Source organism: Tamandua tetradactyla, chromosome 15 (genome assembly GCF_023851605.1).
Source record: "Tamandua tetradactyla isolate mTamTet1 chromosome 15, mTamTet1.pri, whole genome shotgun sequence".
In the NCBI taxonomy this organism is placed as follows: Eukaryota; Metazoa; Chordata; class Mammalia; order Pilosa; family Myrmecophagidae; genus Tamandua; species Tamandua tetradactyla.
Genome location: NC_135341.1, coordinates 4,977,464 through 5,000,346, shown reverse-complemented (window position 1 = coordinate 5,000,346; position 22,883 = coordinate 4,977,464). Strand labels below are relative to the sequence as shown.

General features: G+C 41.1%; 1 protein-coding gene across 3 annotated transcripts in view; it reads right to left on the bottom strand.

Moving 5' to 3' along the window:
• The window catches only part of IL5RA (interleukin 5 receptor subunit alpha), a 38,741-nt gene that overhangs the window by 3,960 nt on the left and 11,898 nt on the right, over positions 1 to 22,883 (bottom strand). For all 3 annotated transcript variants that reach the window (XM_077128660.1, XM_077128661.1, XM_077128659.1), the window contains 6 exons: positions 22,596 to 22,749; positions 22,097 to 22,284; positions 19,883 to 20,028; positions 15,950 to 16,088; positions 1,514 to 1,610; positions 320 to 404 (listed from right to left, as the gene is read on the bottom strand). In XM_077128660.1, coding sequence (XP_076984775.1) covers positions 320 to 404; positions 1,514 to 1,610; positions 15,950 to 16,088; positions 19,883 to 20,028; positions 22,097 to 22,284; positions 22,596 to 22,749 — 809 coding nt within the window. The remainder of the gene's footprint in view (positions 1 to 319; positions 405 to 1,513; positions 1,611 to 15,949; positions 16,089 to 19,882; positions 20,029 to 22,096; positions 22,285 to 22,595; positions 22,750 to 22,883) is intronic.

The following is a 22,883-nucleotide window of genomic DNA, read 5'->3' as shown; positions in this document are numbered from 1 at the left end:
GAAAAGGAAATCGGGGCTGACAGAATGGGAGGAAGTTGAGAAGGTCAGTTAAGAGATGGCTGATATGAAGTTAAAATTCAAGTCTGACTCACAAGGATACGCATGATTGAGTAAGACCTTCCCAGTATGTAATGACAGTAATACACATACACACAGACAAACAGACCAGCTGCCCAGAGAGCAGAGTGACAGTAACAGGAAGACTCCTGGCCACCTGGGCAAAAACCCTGCCTTACAATATGGAAAATGAAGGGCAGTTCCTTGGGAAGGACTCCAAACCTGGGGATATATGACATATCATGAGAACCTTCAACATTACCTCATAGTTGGTGCTTACAAAGAGATCTTTAATATCGCTTTTTGGTGCTGGAACTGGTGGAAACAGCTTGGTCCATAAGTGACAACTGAAAACAGAGTAAAGAAGGGCATAAGGTGGCAAGCAGAATATCCTTTCTTATCCCTAAATGTCTACTCTGAAAATTGACCTAGACAATTCTCGGATCCATCGCTTTGTCAATTCAGAATCTTTATTGACCACAACTTCCAAAGATCTATGTTGTAATAATTGAAGATCTTGGGGTACTGCAAGTCTCTGACGTAGCTTCTGAATCATTAGAGAAATGGCATGGTAATTGCTTCATCTCTGCTCATATCACCAAGCCTGATTCCTGAAGACGGGTCGTGTGTCACGTGGGTGGCACCTCCCCAACCCGTGCTAGCTCACAAAGTTTACGTTCTTCCTCCTCTCCTTGGAATTGCTCACCCCACCCCCTAACCCCCTGCCACCAGCTCATAGATGCCATTGTAATATATTTATAATAGTGAAGCTGTTTAAAATAAGCCATTTCCTCAATTACAAAAGAGTAAGACAGAACATATTCTTAAACCTCCTGAACGGCACTTTGCCTGCCTGGACGCTAAATGGATGGGGAGCGTTTCTGGGGCCGTTTGCAGGCTTGGGAGGATAGGACACCTGATCCAAAGGACATTTCTAGAATCTGTATTTGACTTAAGAACAATGAGCCACTCTGGAGCAGGGGCTAGTCACAAACAAGAGTGAGCGAGCCTCCACAGAAGGCCCCAGTGGGGGTCGGCCCCTGGAAATTGGGGATAACACCGTGGGAGACATTGTAGTGATTTCAGCCCCTGGCAGGTCGCCTTGCTTGACCGGAGGTGTAAAAGGCCCATGCTGGTAGCTTAACAAAGACAACCTAGGGCTGAACAGAAGTCAGTGAAGGAATCAAAAGGACATGAATATAAAAAGCTTTACAGAAATTAACAGGCTGCCAAAGGAGGTAACATGGCTGAGGGCTGTGAAGTGCCTTGTCCAGTTTCTATAAATTACCTACTGGCTTTTCTCACTTTTGGTTTGGGTAGCACCTAACTTGGAAAGGCTGTCTGTGAGCCTTCCTTCTACCCAATAACCAGAACCCTCCAGCTAGTGGAAACCTAGCAAGACTGTACAAATTCAATACTCAGACCCCACTGGAAGCATTCGAATTTAAATACCTACATTCTACAGATGAGTGAGAATATTAACAAGGCAAAGCAGAGGGTTGCCATCAGCACAATGAGGAGCCATTCTGTCGAGGGCTTCTGTTCATCATTTCCTGATGGAAGGGAAAAAGAGAAAGAGAGAGAGAGAGAGAAATCAGAACTAGAAGCAGCATCAGATAAGAGAAATGACTAGGCTCAGAGAATCAAAAGGCTTGGGTTTGAGCTGCAGACACTAGGTTAGTTAAGCTGGCCAAGTGGCTCAACATTCCCAAGCCTTAAAATTCTCATTTGTAAAATGGAGATGACAACAATCTCACAAAGTTGATATGAGGGTGAAATGAAATGATGGTAATGACACCACTTTTAACCTTAAAGCCATGTTAATTCTATCAATCACCAGTTATTCAATATTTATGGAGTATAGTCTATGTACTGTGCCATCAAGATCCTGGATCTTAAAGCTTTTGGTGAGTATTAAAGTTTTTCAGTGAAAAAAACTTAAAAATAAAAGTCGACAGAGTAGCCCAGCTACATTACAACCAAAATATTGCACAAATTTGTAAATACATCGATTGAACCGAAAGAAAAAGTATAGGATAATAGTTGTAGTTAGCAGTAATGGTACCAGACTCAACTATAAATCTTTTACAATCTTAATTAGCCTGAAAAAAAAAACCCTTACCATTGTTTCTGTTTAAGAAAATTGCCATTAAGTCAGTACAAAAAGTGTGAACATGTTGCATGCTGCATTGTACGCTAGTTTCTACTCTGCACTCAAGGGACAGATTCTTCTGTGGACTTCAACGATAGCTCTGGGGGATGGATGCGATTTCTTTTAAGGCACTGGGAATGCATTCAAGAATATTCCGGGGTCATTTACCAAATAGTATTTAAAGAAGTAATGTGCTTGCTAAAATGCCTGATTCACTTCCAGAGAATTATTCACACCCTGAGTTATCTCCCTGAATCTAAGTTTATTTTCTGTGGGAGAGCCCATTCATTCATTCATTCGTTCATTCATTCAGTTAGTCATCCATTTAGCAAATATATTTACTGAGCTCTTATGTGCTTGGCTGTGTATGAGTTACTGGGATACAGGGCATCTATGGGCCCTCCACTTGAACACTTTAATGTATACCAGGGAAGAATGGCACTAAGCAAATAATGACATGTCACAATTTAATGACAATGTGCTAAGCACTGTGGTTATGTTCAAAGACACTGCACCAGGAGAAAATGGTCCCAATCCTCAGTTTGCCATTACTTGTTTCCTCTATAAAATGAGCAATATAGGAAATGGAACTTTCAAGTTCTTTTAAGTATCCCAAGACTTCCAGAAATTCCAAAATATTTAAAACCAAAAGAGTTCAAGGTATCAAAAGGGAGAGCTGTTATCAGGATTTGATGCTAGTGACTCCCCTTTGCCTTGCCCTTTTGCTTTTTTGCCTCCTAAGAACTCTTTTCAGGGTTTATCTTCAATCTCCCCAAAGCTTTAATCTCTCGTTCTTCATCTCTTCCGTTCTGCTTTCAAATATTCATAGAGACCTCTATCTTGAATAAGTCATTGCTTTGCTCTACCATCTCTCCCAACTATCATCAAATACTTTCTTACTTTATTTCCCAATCTAATCTCTTAGGGATTCAGGATGCTTCATTTCCCATCTCTGAAACTGCTTTTTCAATCACTGGCAGCTTCTATACAGCCAAATCCAAACGACTCTTGATTTCCTTACTTTAATTTTGAAGTATATTTATATCTATTATTTTACAAACTGGCATTAGCCACACTGTAAAATGATGTGCCTCAAAGAAGCAAATCTTTTATTTTCCAAAATCCTATAAACACTCATAAGATTAATACTCAGTTCCTCAAATTATAAATGAGTACACTGTTAAACCCTGTGTTTACTGCAGCTGCTCAGATCTAACCTAAAAAGTAACTGGGAATAATTCATACCATCAAGTCACATATCTTCTTACTGTATTTCCCATCTGATTTCTTAAAGGAGGGATTCAGTCTGCTCCAGTTCCCATCTGTATCCATGCTCTTAACCATTATGCAAGAACCCTAATAAATACATTCAGAAACTCTAAATTTATATACATAGAATACAAAATTGGTGAGGGATATATAAACAGGAAAAAATTATTCTTTTTACAACTAGTTTTTAACAGGTAGAGGTCGGGTCCTGAGGAAATAATTAGTGGCATCTTAAATATTATCAGGCACAATTGCATCTTAAATTGTGCAACGCACTGAGGCAGATGTGCCCAGCCCTGATAACACTACCGTTTACTTTGGACCATGATTACAAAAATCTTTTCAGTTAAGCCACTCTCTGGTTATTCACTTCAGCTCTCATTTTGATAAGTGAAGATTCTCGCTGAACTAGTAAAAATATAAAGGCAACTGATTTTATTTCTTTTAATCAAAAACAGTTACTGATGCGTGCAAGGCACTATGTGGGAAGAAAAGTCACGGTGCCTTCCTGGAGGGAGTTGGCAAATTAATCGTCTCTCCCAGTCTGGCTTTTTCCCGTTATCCACTATGCTTTAGGGCAACTCTCCTACCGCCTGTTGAGAATGGTAATACCATCTAGAGACCAGAACCAAGGGCCACTTTACCTCGAAGAAAGCATAAATTGGCAGGTAAATTTAGCATAAGAAAAAGCTTTACAAACTCACTTCCAAGGTGAAATAACTCATGGATTAAATACGATTAAGTTATTTATTAATGCAAAAAGTGTGAGTGTCAGTGTAGTGGCTTGGAGCTATATACCCCAGAAGAATGTTTTTAAATCTGCATCCATTACTATGGGTGTGAGCCCACTGTAAATAGGGCCTTTTGAGGGGATACCATTTAGCTAAGATGTGCCTAACTGAATCAGGATGGGTCTTGCAACTTTCCTTGGAGACTTTATGGAGAAGGACACAGAGGGAAGCAATGGGGAGCAGCCAGAAGTTGCAAATCAACAGAACTGGGGAAAATAAAGGAGAAGACACCACCATGTAATGGAAAAGACAAATTCCAAGGATCACCCGCAGCCAGTCCCAGAAGGCCGCAGTACCTGGGGGAAGAGCATTACCTTGCTGATGCCTTGATTTTGGACTTCTACCCTCATAACCATGAGCCAATAAATTCCATTTAAGCTAACCTATTACATGGTGTTTATTTTAGCGGCTGGGAAACTAATATAGTCAGTTATATATATGTGAATTAAAGCAAGAATCTAGCCTGGTTCCACTGAAAGTAGAACAAGGTAACCAGGTCCCACCCACGGTATACCTCCTTTTGCTTAAAATTTAAAAGAATTTCAATAATGTAAAAGTTGGGAGACCCTAAATACATCATTAATTTGAATTCTCACATCTCTGTCCTATGGGATTTTTCCAGGTAGTTTCAGTCTTTTCTCTGATTCAAGAAGAATACTTTTCTTGCCAGTAAAACAAAAGCCACAGATGCTTCTTTTCAAGAATTGATGGGCACCACTATTTAGTTATATAAGTCACAACTCCTGTCCTTCTAAGGAGGAGAAGCTCTCGCGACCCTCCACCTCATTTCTGGATGCTTTTCAGACATTTCCAAGCTAGAGCATTTGGGGATCTAAGCTATCTGGTTTGTGGGGGCCTGGGTATACCATCGTTTTTTAGCATCTCAAATAAGTCAACTGATGAAAGCACTACTATTGTTCTCTGACCAGGGAAGATATTTGGGGTGTGGGTGGGATGGTGACAACACAGGGAAAAGAAAGGACCCAGGTGTTGGACCCCATGTGGTCCCAGCTCTGCTTCTGGCTGCCTTGGGAGTTTTCTGAAGTCAGTTCTGCCTTGGTGCTGCAGCCCTCTTTTAGAATTCTTTGTGTCTAAGTTGATCAGACTAATAATTCTTAGGATATAGATTTGATTTGGAGACCTGCTCCACCTTAAAATGCCCATACAAATGGGCACTTTCAGTGTTTCCATGTATTAACTTGTTAAAGCTGCCAGAATGTAATATACCAGAAATGGAACGGGTTTTTAAAAAGGAATTTATTAAGTTGCAAGTTTACAGTTCTAAAGCTGTAAAAATGTCTAAACTAAGGCATCCAGAGAAAGATACCTTGACTCAAGAAAGGCTGGTGGGTCCGGAACACCTCTGTCAGCTGGGAAGGCACTGGCTGATGTCTGCTGGGGTCTTTGGCTTCTGATTTCATGCTGCTTCCCCCTGGGTGTTTTCTTTCTGCATCTCCAAAGGTCTCTTGTCTGTGTCAGCTCTGAAGCTTTTTCCAAAATGTTTCCCCTTAAAGGGCCCCAGTAAGGTACCTACCTTGAATGGGTAGAGACACATCTCCATGGAAACCATTTAATCCAAACGTCCCACCCACTATTGAGTGGGTCACTTCTCCATGGAAACAACTTAATAAAAAAGATCCTACTCAGCAGTATTGAATTAGGAATAATGAATTTGGCTTTTCTGGGTACACAACAGTTTCATAACCAGCACATTTCCATATTGATTTTGAATCTGGTTTCAGCTCCAGCAACGGGTTGCCAGGGAAAATAGCTAACTAATAAATGATGGACTCCTCCAACTAAGCAGTACTGCTCTATGTTTTTAAAACTAGCAGATGAGTACGTGGGTGGTTGAGTGGTCTGCCACATGGGAGACCCAGGTTTTGATTCCCAATCCATGTACCAAAAAAAAAAAGTAAAAATAAAAGATCAGCAAGTACAAGGAGAAGATGGAATGGTACCAGCAAGGCAGAACAATGAAGAGGATGTCAAGCCCTTAACCTGTGATGCAGGGTTGAACTAGCTTCCTGGCTTACTTCATTTTGTTGTAAGGTGAGGCTGTTGTGTCATTCATGAGAGGGCACTCTAAACCAGGTCAAAGGCTCACTAATGTCAGCAAAAGGCAGAAGCAAACTTTTTGAGTGGGTGAGCTGTCCAAGGCAGCTGTTAAATGGATTGTGGATTTTCCCTGGCTTAGGGAGACAAAATAAGTGGAGGCAGCAAATGCAACTTCAGAGGACAAAATACAGAGAAGTTCAGGGCCTAGAACAAAATGCACAAAACTTGCAAAATTCTTATCTGGTGAAATGGGCTCAGTGAACCAAAATATGGAGAATAGAGATTGAGCACATGCAAATGTGCATATGCATATGTTTGTGTGTGTGTTCAGACTTAACTATATGCATTGTCACAGCGCTATTTGACTGCATTACCCCCTTCAGGACTAGACTTGATGAGGTTGAATTGGGAACTCCTCTCTGCAGCCTCTTCCATGCCACAGTAAGTGCTGCATGCCTTCTGGGGCCCCCATACAGCCCAGAACTTTCTCCCGTTAAGGTATTTCTGGGCCTGTTGCTTATCAACCTGCTAAAGCAGCTGAAAGCTGACTACAGAGGTTGCAGGCATTACCTAGAAATGAACAACATGGGTAAAAAGTTAAAAGTAGGAATTCTGGAGCCAGACTGCTTGCAATTTAATCCTGGCTCTGCCACTGCTGCCCTAGGGGATCTTGAGCAAGCTGGCCTTTCTGCATTTTAAGTTCCTGCTATATGAAATGGGGATAAGGGTCAAATGAGTTAATACTTAAAAAGTGCATGGCATAGTGCTAGTACTGTACACAATAGGTGCTCAATAAATATCAGCTATTATGATTATAACATATTGTGAACATCAAAAGGAAGGCATCAGGAGTAAAAAAAAGTTACCAAATATTCTAGATATCCGGAGATGGTAAGAGGCATGAGATATGAATGGGCCCATGATGGATAAATTGGAAAGAAAAATTTAGACAAGGGTGGCCTAAGAGAGAAAGGAAAATGTTCCCATTGCTTGGTCTGGGAGGAAGCAGATCCAGTCATGACCTTCATAGCCTCCAACTCCCCCTGCTTGAGCCACAACTCATCCTCTGGCCTCACCTGTCCTGGCTGGAATGACGGTTCCCCCTGGGTAATTGAGCATTACAGATAGCGTGGGCTGGGTGCCAGGCCCACATCCGCCACTGCCTCACTAGAAGTGGGCAGTTTCCTTAACCCCTCTGTTACCTGTTTTCCAGCCTGTATAACCGGGTGAATGATGTTTGTGAAGACACACTAGATGATACAGGTGAGTGTGCAAAGGCCAGTGCCTGGCCCAATGGCAGAGTCTCTCCTTCCTCTGATCAGATGCCCCATCTGACAGACCCAGAGGAGTCAGAATTCATGCATGGCCGGGCAGTGTGGGAGCAGTAAGGGGCTGCCTGCTCTTGACAATTTGGGACAGAATCTGAAAGCTCCCTGCTGCCCCTCCTTCAGGACACTTGGACAACCATGGCTCCAGGAAGATTAGTGGAGAGGTGGCCCTGCCCCCGCTACTAGGAGGACATGGGGGCTGCTGGGCCTGGTCTAACCAAACTTGAAACCACAGGAGCCCTTGTTGAAGGACACGCTTTGACCAAATCAACTACAGCATTCACCAACCTGAAATCCCCGATTTGCGAAGGAAAACCAGAATCGCCACAAAGTGTGTCAGCCTCAGGTCAGATGAAATGGGTTTCTCATCTTGATATTGTTATTGTGCAAATCGTTTTCACTTTCCACCAGTTTCTGCCAACATGCTGGCACAGAGCTGCCACCTCTTACCTCAAGGAAGAGCTAGAATTCCCCAGAATCTTTTGGGAGGCCTGGAGAAACCTAACTGGGGCCTTTGCACGGAGTTCCCCTTCCATCCTTCCCTTTCCTGGTCTTTTCCCTGTGTCACCACAGCATGAAAAGTTAAAAAGAAAGAGCTCTGAGAGCCAGCCAGAGGGAAGAGGGTTGGAGGTACCGGGGCTGGGGCGAGATGCAGGGTGAACCTGTGAAAGGAAGATGTTTTGATGCTCTAAAAGGTGATTCCAACCCTTTCAACTTTTGATTCTGAGCACCAGGGGCAAAGTGTCAGGGGTTTCCTCATAAATCAGCCCATGCATGTCAAGGCGAACGAAATAGACACAGAAGTGGTCCTTTGGTAGCTTTACTTCCATCCTAGCCACTGTCCAAAGTCTTGTAGGGGCCCCTGATTTTCTGCCTCAGCTTGTTTCACCGAGTCCTTACAGACCCTGCGATGCACCGTGTGACTTGCCCCGCCTCTGGCGCAAACTGCGGCAGAAAAGTGGAGGTCAGAAGGTCCGGGTGAGTGATGCATCCCATTGCTGAAGGCGGGTGTCCCCCTTCTTAGACACAGCTGCGCAGCCAGGAGGTGCCCCAAGCTGCGCTCAACTCTGCTCTGCTCCCCTGGGTGCAAATGCTGCGTATCTCAAGCCTAAAGAAATCTTCTTTTAAAATACATTTTAAATGGTATCATACCATCATTGCATAGCTGCGGGCCCTCAGATGCTGCCTTCAGTGAGGTGAGGTCCAAACCCAGGGGTGGCTGGAGGGGCAGGCCCTGACAGTGTGGGTAAGCCTGTCACTGACAGGTCTCGGAACCACCCTGACCAATAACAGAATTGGATACAAACGCCGGATAAACACCAGTAACACCCTGTTTTCTACGGAGAAGGACATGACTGTAGGAAATTTGATTTTCGTCAGTGCCTTTTTCACACACATTGCATCTGAGCCTTCATGGAAGGGAGAGAAGAAGATGGACTTTAGAATAAACTAAGAGCTTCCTTAAACCGGGCACCAGGAAACAAAGGTTTTGGTAAACAGGAGATAGCAAAGATAATAAAGGAACAGAAGAATCAGGAAGTTAAGAAAGTTTAAAAAGAAGAAAGACAGTGAAAAGTGGGAAGTTAGCTCTTGAGATAAGACAGAGAAGCCAGTTGAAGAAACAGTTGATAAGTCCTAATAAAATGAAACTACGACTTCCATTTTTAAATGAAATAAAATAAAAAACATATTCCATGCTATTAGAAATATTAGGACAGGAGGGTCTAAGAAGGTAAAATGAGTTCCCCAGCTCACGGCACCATCCTAACTGCATTCCCTGTGCCTCCAGGCTATCCAGGAACCTCCCTTGCCAACTGGAGCTGGGATGCTCCAGCCTCCTTCAACTCACCCATTAAAACTTACTCATCCTGTGTCTCACTCTATTAAATCACCTCGAACTAGAATGGGTTAATTAGTGCATTGACTCTATTCTAATTCACTAATTGTCTCATATGTCATCTGTTTGGGAAAATTATAGTTAGCCACTTCCTGGCTGTTTGGCAATAACTACATCATTTAATATGGCTGGACCTCCTTTTCCTTACCTTAAAATTAAGGAAGTGAATGAAACTTGAAGACATAATGCCAAGTGAAATAAGGCAGACACAAAAGGATAGATACTGTATGATTTCACTATCATCACTTTGGTAAAGGTGAACTCAGAGGCTTCTAATGTAGAATACAAAGGACCTAGAGATACACAGAAGCTAGAGATGGGTGACCAGTTAGCTTATGAGGTTGAACTTAAGTGTAAGAGAATGGTTAGAAGTGAAGGCAGCTCATTAGTGGGTTTATAAGTAATATTGTCATATTGAAAGTGAACATTATTGGAAGGGTTTGTAAAGAGCCATGTATTCCACTGATTAACACTACGAGAGCATAAGTTCTTGCATGAACTACTTCAAAGGTATGAATCCTGTACAAAGAGTCAATAATAGAGGGGTATAAGGGCCATTGCATGCTATGGCCTATATTTAACAGACATCAACAGTAGTACCACAGCAATGCCAGTGGTAAATAACTGGGGGGAAAGACAACAGATAAGGGGAGGTTTGGATTTTCTGTTTGATGAGAGTGTGTTTATGGGTTATTTTTTCCTTTGAAGCAATGAAAATTGTCTAAATTGAGAGTGTTGATAATTGTACAACTAAGTGAGGATAATGTGAGCCATAGATTGTTGACTTTGGACATTATCCATGATTCCTGATGGATGGAGGTGGTTGAAGGATACATTGACTCAGAGGTAGAATGGTGAACTGTGGCAAATACATATGATAGACTATCGTGCGGCTACAGAAAGGAATGAGCTCGCAAGGCATACAACAAGGTGAATCAACCTTGGGGATGTTATGTGGTGCAAAATAAGCCTGAAACAAAAGAACAAATAGTGTATGATCTCTTTTAGAATATACTTATAAGAAAATCGGGACCTAGATTATAAACTCTTATAGCAGTCACATTTAGTCTGGCTATAAATGTTATTTCCAGATTTTGAGATGCTGTACTGTATATGTATAACCTGATATTTCCCTGGAACTTTGGCTACCTGTGTGATACTTTAGGCTTAGAGCTGGAGTTCTGCATAGAGTACCTATAACAACTGTTAAAAGAAACCAAAACAGAGATGAGGCTTCAATTAGATTAAGAATGAAGCCGATTGGGTGGGATTAAGGTAAATCAGAATACAGGGATAAGGATAACATTGTCTGTGTTTTAGAACTTTACCTACTTTATGAGCCAAAGAAAGAGAGGTTTATCTTGTCCAGAAAACTAAATTTTCTGTAGCACATAATCCAACTCAACCTGTCTAGATAGCTCTTTTAACAACCCAAACACATGGAGCCCAGAATGGGAATGAGGGCTTGTAATTCTGAATAGCTTGATGTAATACCCAGATACATCCCAAAGTGTGTTGGGCAGATAATTAAAAAGTATTGGCAAAGTCCCTTGAGGGACTGAAGAATAAAATATGGAACTATTAAACTTTACCACTGAAGAAACCCCTGATATGCTCTCAAATAGTAGGGACTCCTATGTCAATAGGCCAAGCCCTTGATCTTGAGGCTTGCTCTGATGAAGCTTATTTCTGTAGTGGAGAAGCTCAGCCTCCCCATAGTTGTGCCTAAGAGTTACTTCCAGAAACCTCTTCTGTTGCTCACATGTAGCCTCTCTGTTTCTAAGCCCAACTCTGAAGTAAAACCATGACCTTCTCGCCTACGTGAGACATGACATCCAGGGGCGAAAGTCTCCCTGACAACATGGGATACGACTTCCAGGGATGAGTCTGGCCCTGGCACCATGGGATCAACAATGCTTTCCTGACCAACAGAGGGAAAGGAAATGTAACAAAATAAGGTATCAGTGGCTAAGAGAGATCAAATAGAGTCAAGAGTCTATTCTAGAGGCCTCTCTTACACAAGCTTCAGCTAGATACAGCTGATTTCCACAGTTTGCCATACCCCAACCAAAACCATTCCTGTTAACCCTAAAGAACACCTAGGGCTCAATCTGAGATTCTACAAAAGTTTCACACACTTAAGATTACTTCCAGAAACCTACAACCTCCAGATGGTTCCTAGGTCAGATAAGTCCTGAAATCCTGAGGAGCCAGCATCTCCAAGAACATCAACTAGTTCTGTCCCCTTATTCCATATTGTCGACACCCCTTTCAGAAATGGAAAAGTTAAATAGCCCAAATATCAGTAAAGTTTGGGAGAAGGATCAAAGAAGAAGGAGGAGTAATAACAGATAAAATAGGATTTAACAAATGAATATGACTGCTGAATCATTATATTGACATTTATTTTAGTCTCCAGTGTCTTAGAGCAGCTAGAAGGAAAAACCTGAAATTGTGGAACAATAACCCATACCAAACTCTGAAATCTATTCTATAACTACTTGTTACAATGTACTTTAAAATGTATTGCTTTTGTGTATATATGTTATATTTCACAATAGAAAATATTTTTTAAAATTAAGGGGGTGAACTTAATAATATCTAAGAAAGAGGAGGTATTCAAGTTTGATCTTGAAATAAAAATGGAAGCAGGGGCTCCGGGTGCCAATTGTAAAACAAGGTAGGAGAGGAGGAGGGGTGTGTAAAGGAAATGAATGTAGCAGTAAAATTGCCTGATAGACTGCAAGCTGGGCATAATTATTGCCGCATCCTCAAGGGTTGTGAAAGAGCCATGCAAAATGTTCCAGAGGGGCCTGGACTTCCTATTACATATATTAATCATCTTGATGAAAATGGAAAGTCTCCATTGATTAAATTCACTAATGATCCTAAACTGAGCAGGGGAGTAAATTCCAGAAATGATGGATTTATCAGGTGAGTACTAATATTAATCAACTCATCTTCACGGAAAGTGTTGGGCAGTAAATGAAGTAGGATTTGCCATAGAAAATGGCAATGAGGTACACACAGGGGGAAAACTATAATGAGACCAGATCCAAAATAAGAGGCTGTTATTTAGGAAATAATAATGGTGAGCGCTCTAAAGTGGAGAGAGAATAATTAAAATGAAGCTCAAAATAAACTCTCATTATGAATCATAATTTCCCTCTCAGCACTTTTGTGGTGGGGCAATGCAGTGGAGAAGAACCCAAGTGGTGAACTAGAAGAAAGCTTGACATACAGAACCCACATTTTATAGGGAAAGAAACTGTGAGACCCAGAGAGATTAGGTGTGATTTGCAGGATGAGGTGTGCCAAAACCTGACACACTTGTCACCACTCTATCTTCTGCACTAGTGTTGCTGATAAACCACCACTCTTTCTGATGACCCAAATTCAGCTCAAGACTCCTCAGCACAGCATTCTAAGCAGTCTTCAGTTATCTGACTCATGAAGTATTATCTTTTCCCATCTATAATTTAGGTCATAGGGTAGATATTGGCAGAGCTATGGCTAAAACCTGGATCTCATGATTTTTCTAACACATCTTCTCCTCTTTATAAGCCATAACCTCTTTACAGTCAGCACTGACTATAACTTCAAACCTCAAACTCTCAGCAGAACTGAATCCTTAGCCAAGAATCTGACCTTGGTCTCCAGCTTTACCATGTTGGTTAAAGGTACCTTGACCAGTATTTTAAAAATCAGTAGTTTGGAGCCAATGAGTTTTGTGCCCTTGGAGAATAGCATAATAAAGCATTTTTAAAAGGAAATTCATGGAATGCAAGTGAAAAAAATTCAATTTTTACCATAAGCAGTGGCTAAAATTAATAGCCTTGTTAAAAATTCCCTGGGACTGATTAATATTTCTTCTATTTGATTCCTGATGAGCAGAGTAAATTTAATTCTGCAGATGAAGCATTGTTGAAGGAGATACTGTGTTTGCTGGGTCAATGGACTTAGGTTGGGGTATCAATCTAGCAAGAGGGAAGGAAACAACAGGTTGACCTCGGAGGAATTATGATATAGGTGAAGTTGGTCCGTTCTCAGTTCTGATGTCCTCCTTTCTATTCTACCTTTCCATGCTACTCCTCTGAGAACCAATGACATGATGTCAGCTCCACCTAGAAGCTTGAGCTAATTGTGTGTTTCAAAACCCTAGAAGATGCCATTCTCCTTTGAGTACTCAGCAACTCAGCATGACCAGCCATCTTGCAAACTCAGAAAACTTTTGCATGTCTCATGCCTTTCTTCATCTGAAATCTACCTCATGTGTGTCAAATCCAACTTACATCCATCCAAGACCTTCCTGAAGACCAACCCTTAGCCTAAGGAATGAATTAAATAATAGAAAGTTTAATATGTGCCTCAAAGAAATCTCTCCTTAAGAAATATTCTGCAAGTGGTCACTGCATACCCCATTGTCTGCACCTAAAGCTGATTCTTTGAGGTCAATAAAACAGATGAATCACTAGCCACTGGGGGTTGGAGGGGGGGAGCAGCAGAAGGGCTCTTTGTGGGATGGAACTGTTCTCTGATGACCATGGTGGTGGATACACATATCAACACACATGATAAAACAGTACAGAACCAAACACACACCTAAATTGTGAGGAAGGACGTTCACATGCTCAACCAGCCATGACCACAAAGCAGGTTACCAGGATCTCTGAAGTAAACCTTTGATTTGTTCAGTACTTTCAAGATGGCCAAATCCTGTCATGTCATGCCATAGAGAAAAGAGCTCAAAGCTGGAGTCAGTCACCATGGATTGGAATCCCGTCTTGCCCTGGCCAGGCAATGTGGAGCAAGTTGCATAAACATTCTAAAGCTTAAGATAATGTATGTGAAGCCTTTAACACAGTGCTCGGCCAATCGTGGTGAATAAATGTTATCTGCTCTTCTTCTGGTCATTTCTGTTATCTCACGACACCTAGTGAAGCAAGCAAGGTGGGTCTTATTTCCTTCATCCTGGGAACCAGAACCACAGAGGGTATGGATCTGCCCAATGGTAGGTGATAAGTGTTGACAAGGCTGGGCATAGAACCTGTCTTTTCTACCTAAGACTCCCGTGTTCCTCCCGTCAGCCCATGCTCTTGTAGTCCTAGTGCAACCCAACCATGTCTGGCTGTACCCCAGGCTACATGCTTGTGGCATATACACAAGACAAGCTCTTTGGTTTTTAAGTGTCCTCTTCTTTCACAAAATGCCTGTCTTCTCTTATTCAAGATGCCCAGATAACAGCAAACACAATGTATGAATTTTCTATCTTTTAGGTGCAAGGCCATACCTCTGGGTTATGGGACTGTTGGCTGGTACTAGGTAAGAAGGAGGATGTGCTTTTTCATTCCTAGCTGCTAATAGGTACCTCATTACCCTTCACAGGTCCACTGACAGGTAAACTGTCTTAGATTGGCCAAGTAAATGAATCAATTTGGTCATAAATAAATACTACGGCAGAGCCCACACAACCCAGGAGACCCCCAATCCTTTTGATCCTCTCTCTCTGATCTGATCCGATCTATTCAATTTTGAAATCGTCTTTAACAGAAGAAACAAAACTATGAATTCAAAATTAAATACCGGAAAATTATAGAGATTAGATTAGTAAATTATCAGGGTTACAGACAGAGAAGAGGGGAGACAGAGAGATGGGTGTGGTTAAAAAGGGCCACAGTTTAAGAAACTGGAGAAAGAAGAGCAAATTAAATACACAATAAGTAGAAGAAAGGAAATAAAGATCAGTGAAATAAGAAAAAGAGAAGAACAACAGAGAAAAGCAGTGGAATAAAAAGCTGATTCTTTGAGGTCAATAAAACAGATGAATCACTAGCCAGTGGGGGTTGGAGGGTGGGGGAGCAGCAGAAGGGCTCCTTGTAGGATGGAACTGTTCTCTGATGACTGTGGATACACGTATCTACACACGTGATGAAACTGCACAGAACCAAACACACACACTAGAGTATATATAAAACACATGAAATCTGATGGACTGTATCAAGTCTAATTTGGGGACAGATATTCTATTTTAGTGTTATAAGATGTTATCCTTGGGGGAAACTGGAGGAAGGGTGTACAGAATCTGTCCATATTATTTCTCCCTAGAGCAGGTGGGTCTAAAAATTTTAAATTGGATGGAAATAGAAGCAGAAAAGCTGAACACACACACACACACACACACACACACACACACACACACACACGGTACAGGGCCCTGGAAGCACTCATGTTAGTGAGAGTTTGGTTGCTTAAGCTTCATTGGCTTCACGGTAAATCGGTCTATGGTCAGAAAGGCAGTAGACCTAAAGAGGGTGAGGCATTGCAGAGATGTAAAATTGAAAGTGAATGCATGCACTTTCCAGGATCACTGCCTCAAAATAAGCACGCTGTAACTCACCCACATAAATGGGTTGGCTCCACTCGCTCCAGAGACCCAGTGTTCTGCACACAGAGCTCACCGCCGCTCTCACTTGAACTGAGTACTTAGAAACATCGTCAGTTATTGAGGTGAGTGCATTGGCCGTCATTTTTTCCGTCTAAATGGGAAAAAAAATTAGTCTTATAAAAGACTCTCTGGACACACAATTTAAGTTATGGCAATTATCAGAAGGGGAGGTCACATGGAGGGAGTGTGACTCACTGTTCAACAATCAATTTAAAATCAATAGGACACTGATTGATTAGTTTATTCTAGACTGCTTCAATCTGCATGAGTTGACAGTCCCTCTTCAGGGAAAAGCTATTGTAACCAACAAAAATGAAATGGTCAGCTGTAAGACATATTTGGTCTGTTTGGGCTTAACTGATGTTTTGTTTTCTTTAGTTTCTTGGGGGTTTTTTTTTGTCTTAAAATTTTTTTTTTACAATTTATTTTTTAGAGAAGTTTTAGGTTTATAGAAAGTGCACAATCCCCACATACAGCACACCCATATGCACACACACTTTTCCCTGTTATTTACATTTTACATTAGTGTGGTACATTTGTCACGACTGATGAAACAATAATATTATAATTATATTATACTAAGGCCCGTAGTTTACTTTAGCTTTCACTTTAAGTATTGCACAGCTCTTTCAGGACATTTTTATTATGATAACATATACACAACATAAAATTTCTCATGTTAACCATTTTCAGTATATAGTTAAATGGTGTTAGTTACAGTTAGAAGGTTATACTAACATCATCACCATCCATTACCAAAATTTTCCCATCACCCCAAAAAGGAACTTGGTACCAATTAACTATTAAGTCCTCATTCCCCAACCCACCTCCACCCATAGCCTGTCTTCTAATGTCTGACTCTATAAATTTGCATATTCTAATTATTTCATATAAGTGAGATCTTAGCAGTATTCTTCCTGTTGCATTTAGCTTATTTCACTCAACATCATGTCTTCAAGCTTCATTCATGTTGTTGCATGTATCAAAACTTCATTTTTAAGGGCTGAACAATATTGTACATGTTATAATGTAATATAATAATATATATTGTAATATTTTATATCATTATGTACATACCACATGTTTTTCCATTTATCAGCTGATGGTCACATGGATGGCTTCTACTTTATGGCAACTGTGAACAATGCCACTACGAACAGCAGTGTGCAATTCCCTGAATTCAATTCTTTTGGGTACATACTGAGAAGTAGGAGTGCCAGGTCATAGGATAATTTGATATTTAACTTTCTGAGAAACTGCCAAACTGTGTGCCAGCCTTTTACAGTCCCACCAATAATACACAAATGTTCCTATTTTTCCACATCCTTGCTAGAACTTATTTTCCTTTGTTTTTTTTTTTAATAATAGCAGTCTTAGTGAGTGTGAAGTGGTATCTCGCTGTGGCTAATTGATGTTTCCAGATGGAGAGACTGGAGCAGCGTTTGACAAAGAACATAATGCTCTTCACCTTTTCCCTTCATATTCCATAGTCACATTGACAAACAATATCACAAACTTGCCATCGATTTCAGCAGAGGTCAGCAAACTTCAGTCTGTGGGCTGAAGTTGTTTTTGTATGGCCCTCAAGCTAAGAATGTTTTTTACATTTATAAATGGTTGGAAAAAAATCAAAAGAGAACTATTTCACAGCACATAGCACATAAACATGACATGAAATTCAAGCTTCAGGATCCATAAGAAAGCTTTGTTGGAACACTGTTTTCTTTGCCTACTTTTGCTCCATAACAGCAGAGCTGAGTGGTTGCAATAGAAATCATATGTCCCCCAAAGTATAAAATATTTGTAATCTGGCCCTCTACAAATAAATTTCACTTTTCCCTGATATACAAGGATGTCTGAAACAACATTGGCAGTGGCAGCTGGCAGTGGAGAATGGGGGGATGAGCACGGGGGAGGGTGGAGAGCTCAGACCTTGAATTGAAGAAGGGTGGGGTTTGAACCCTAGTACCTCCTACTAACTGCATGGCAAGGCCCTTGACCTCTCTGAGCCTCAGTTTTCTCGTCTGTAACAATACCTAAATCATGGATTGCTGAGTTAAATGAAATTACCTTTGGAAAGCCTGAAGTTAAGGATATATTAAGTTGAATTATATGCCAATATCCAAATGTTTCCTTTTTCCTGCCAAACCAGCGATTTTGGATGCTTCAACTTAATAACATGCACTCAATAAATACTAGTTGACCACAGGCACCTTAGGTTAACATTGTCTAGCACTGAAAGGAGACCATTTTGTCCAGAGATGGGCCCTTCTCCTCTATTCCCTCTACTGGTCATTGGTACCACCATGCTGCCAACCCATGTGCCCCAACTCAGAGACGTGCCTGGCACCTGCATCTTTCATAACCCTTGGGTGTGTTTCTCCCTTCCTCCCTCATCCCTCACCCCTGCCCCATGGCTATTGCCTACTTTGATTCTTATCAACTTCTGCTTGTGCTATTGCAGTAGCCATTAACCAACATTCCATATCCCCATGTCCACATGGTCTTTCCCAACACCTCCAGCTTCCATACTGGTACCAAAATCATTCTTTTTTCCCTGCAGATTTGGTTATATTTCTCTATTTAAAACCTTTCAATGGCTTCCATTGCCTATTGCCACAGTTTTCAAAAGGGAACCCATTTCTTTTCCAAACGAAATGTTACTGATCACTCTGGGAGAAGTTGAAGCGTACGGCCAAGAGTTCTGGGCTGCATGTTAGCCCTACTGTATTAGAGACCCTCAGCTGAAGGAACCATGCTTGCTCAAGGACCTGAGTTGTTTCTCTGCCTAGAACCCTACCCCAACAAAGTACAGTTGCTGGAGTGGTGCAGGTCAGAAGCTGTTTGTTATTGCTCTGCAATGAGGGAAGTACAGAGATTGAGACTATAATTTAGAAATCTTATAGTAATTTGACGTTTCATCAACATCCAAGCTCATGATTGGGGGTTTGTGTTTTATGTGTCTTTTGCTGTTTCGCATTTTTCTAGGAATAATTTTTATTGTATTTTATGGAAGTACCAATCTGCAGTGGATTAGAAATTTAAAAAACAAAACCAGTAATTTGTCACAACAAGTAGTTTGAGAAATATCGGGCTGAGAATGTCATTCTCCTCTTCCCTCACCAGGCAAACTTCTCTTTGTCCTTCAGGATTCCACTCAGTTCCTCTCTGTGAGCCCCCCATCTCCACCGCTTGGCTGTCCACCCCCCTTCTCTGTTCCTCTATTGCCCTTTACCCTGGTAGAGCAACTCTGAGGTTAGATGACCGTGCCCACCAAGCTGAGCCTCTTGGTAGCAGAAGCAGAACACTTCTTCTTATTTATCTCTATTATATCTCCCAACTCTGGCCATAAAGTAATCAATTCACAAATATTTGTTGAATCAACCCAAATTTGCTTTATAAAGAAAAGATATGAATTTTGACGTCATCAGAAAGACATGATGTTGAAGTCTAAGAGTACTGACTTCCCTATTTTTTTCTAGCTTTGTGACTCAGGGCAAGCTCCTTAATCTCTCTCTAGCTTAGTTTGTTGTACCTGTAAAATGGGAATGACAATTACTTAATAGTGTTACTATAAGGATGGAATAAACTAACATAATAAAGTTTTACATATGTTCAGGGCTTAGTAAATGTTAGCTCACTTCTCTGTTCCTTAAGCTTTGTATCCATAAGGGCTATAATGAGTTTTTATGTGCATTCTTCACATTATTTTACCCCAAAGTCACTAATCTCTACCCAGGTGTTATGGTAAACCAAACCTTCCCAGTTATTTGTCTTAAAAGGACATACATTGGGACATGTACCAGGGCAGCCAATGAAGATAATTTTTAAAATAATTCTAAAAGAATGTCTGTCATCAAACATTGGAATGATCTCAAGAATTACCTGGAAATATCCCTTCCTTGTGTTGTAAATTTTCACTTCATATTCAAAGCAATGGGTTGGAAAGGCAGAAATTGGTTTCTGCCACTGGATAGAGAGACAAGTCCCATCAATCACTGCTGTGATGTTCTTTGGAGGATTGACTTGATCTAGGTGAAAGAAGGAGAAATCAATGGTCATTTTTTAGAATCAGTGGTCAGGACTATTAAGTCTAATCCTCCCATACTTCTCAAGGCATTTCTAAGATATGATCTCAAGTATTCCTCATCCAGAGCTTCATCAGCTGACCCCCAAGTTATAGGGAGCTGCAGGTCTCCCATTTGGCTCCTTTCTTGTAGTCCTGACAAAGTAGGACTCCTACTGTGCACTTCAAAGATTCCTGCACCAAATGGAACTAAATGGTTGAATCCCTTCCTGGGCATCTCTTCCCAAAGCCCCACCTTCTCCAGCTGGACAAAGCCAAGGATAAACCCAACCTTGGGGAGTGTACGTTGCCCTGGAGCTCCAACCAAGTCCTGTCTCTACCTGTGAGCAGGTGTGTGGCCCTGGGCAAATCACTTCCCCTTTGTGGGCTTTTGTTTCCTTCTATTTTGTGTGTCTTTTTCTTTGTGTTTTTTGGGGAGTGGGGAGGGGGGTCTTCAGTTTTCTTTGCACAAAAAAGAATGGATTAGGTTACATTTGTCTTTATTTGTACCTCTAAAGTTCTTTCCCCTGAGATGTCAACTAATTTTCTTCATGGCTGTGTGAGATGGGTGGTAATGATTTTCATGTGAGTGTCCTTAGGATATATGACTTAGATCTTACAACTAATGAAGCATGGGGACTAGCTAAAACTGGGACCCACCGACTCTATTCCGGCATTCCCTAAGCAAAAAATTCTTAATCAAGAAAGCATTTCTCTTAGAAATTCTAGGACTTGGCCTCAAGAAAGTGAAAATCATAAAGGAAAATGAATGCTTTGGTCTGTGCCTGGTTGTATCCATTTTCATATTAATATTGTTTCTTAGATCCTCCTCAGCATCTTTCGTTACCTATTTTCACAAAAGGGGCATTGTAAAATCACCTACATAATATACTATTGAAGAGAACTGTACCATCTCTTTAGTAAATGCTGTGATTCTTTAAACAGCTAAACTCCATTTGATATAGATGTAGATATGTCACAGGCCAAATCATGTCCTTTAAATAGAAGCATTTTGGCATATTTATTGAATACTTATGCCAGGCACTCTTCTAAGCACTTTATAATAATTAATGCAATTGTCACATAAAAACATAGGAATTAAGTATTGATTTAGCCCCATCTTTCAGATAAGAAGACTGAGACATAGAGGGATGACCAGCATATTAAAGGCCACTCAAATAATCAGTGGAGGTGCCAAGATTCAAGTCCAGGCTGTGTGGCCCCCCAGCCGACAGTCATAACCATTTCACCATTGACATCTAAAAGATTTATAATCAAGACTGCTATAGGAAAGGCTCATGATGCATTTCACTAACAGAAATATCTAGGATGAGGGAGAACAACTTGCTTTGAGAACTGAGCAGATCAAATCTTGAGTCATGTGTTCAGATCTGAGAACTGCATGCTGAGAGAGACTTTCCTGTGGATGTCCAGAGGAGATGGGCCAGAATAGTGAGGGGTCCTAAATGGAATACAGAGGAATCAAAGGGGGCTTAGCTCAGGGAAGAAGGGCATCAGGATGGAAAACACTGCTGCCTTGGGAGAGCTGAGAGAGCATCCTGCAGGGAAAGAGATCAACATCATTTGGGGTAATCCTAATTGATCACAGGACCTATGGGCAGAAATTTCTGGAAGCAACTCAGAGATGCTGAAAGATTAAATAGCTCCCTTATGCAGTAAATTCACCTTCCCTCATGCAGTGAATCACAGCTGGAGGTGATTTTACTCCCACCCTTGAGGACATTTGGAAACATCTGGAAGCATTTTGGGTTGTCCTACCTAGGGAAGAGAGCTATTGGCATCTACTGGTTATAATCCAAGGATACTGCTAAATACCCTACAATGCACGGTGTAGCCCTCAACAACACTGTATTATCTGGCCAAAAAATATCCATAGTTCCAAGTTTGAGAAATCGTCATCCCTTAGTTTTCAAGCATGGGCTGGATGATTACTTAGTATCTGAAAAGTAATCAAGCTATGTGACCTTACCCCTTCAGTTATTTTAACTTTGGGTAATTTAAGTCAGTCTTACCAATGGAATGAAGAGCAAACAGCTGATCAAATGGTTTGATTGTAGCCTGCCTGCTCGAGCCATTAACATGCACTATGAGCTGCTCACGTCCTTTGCTACTGATAAACGTCCTTGGAAACCAGCATGCGATATTTCTGTTCAACGGGTCTTTGCTATATTCTTGGCATTCTTCTGTCCAAGAACCATACCTATATTGGAACATTCATAAGTTTTCTAAGGCTGGAGGAAACAACCCATTTGCACAAGTCAAAACAAGTACCAGAGCTACAAGGGTAGTTCAGGGCTAGATTTCTCACCTGCCATGTGGGAGACCCGGGTTTGGTTCCTGGCCCATGCGCTTCCCAAACAAACAAGTAAGCAAAACAAACAAACAGAATACCAGACAGGAAAAAAATTCAACAATTGGTGCTGCAATAAGGGGATACTCACAGAGAAAAAGAATGAAATGTGACCTGCCATATAGCATACAAAAACAAACAAACAAAAAACAAGTACTAACCTATAGTAGAAGAAGTACTGTGTATCCTCAGGGGCTTCCTCACCAACAAGCCAGGTGCAGCGAAGAGAAACTTGGTATGGTCGAAAGTACGGGTCATCACTTGGTACAGTGTTAGTGATGCAAGTTAAATTAACAATTGAGGTTCCAGGAGACCCTAAATGGTCAAAAATAACAAGAAAAAAAGCACTGCCATGATAGCTTCTGAATGGCCTACTTGTTTTGACACGATAGTGATTACAAACTTCTTATCTATCACTGAAAACATTCATCACCTACTTATAGAAATCT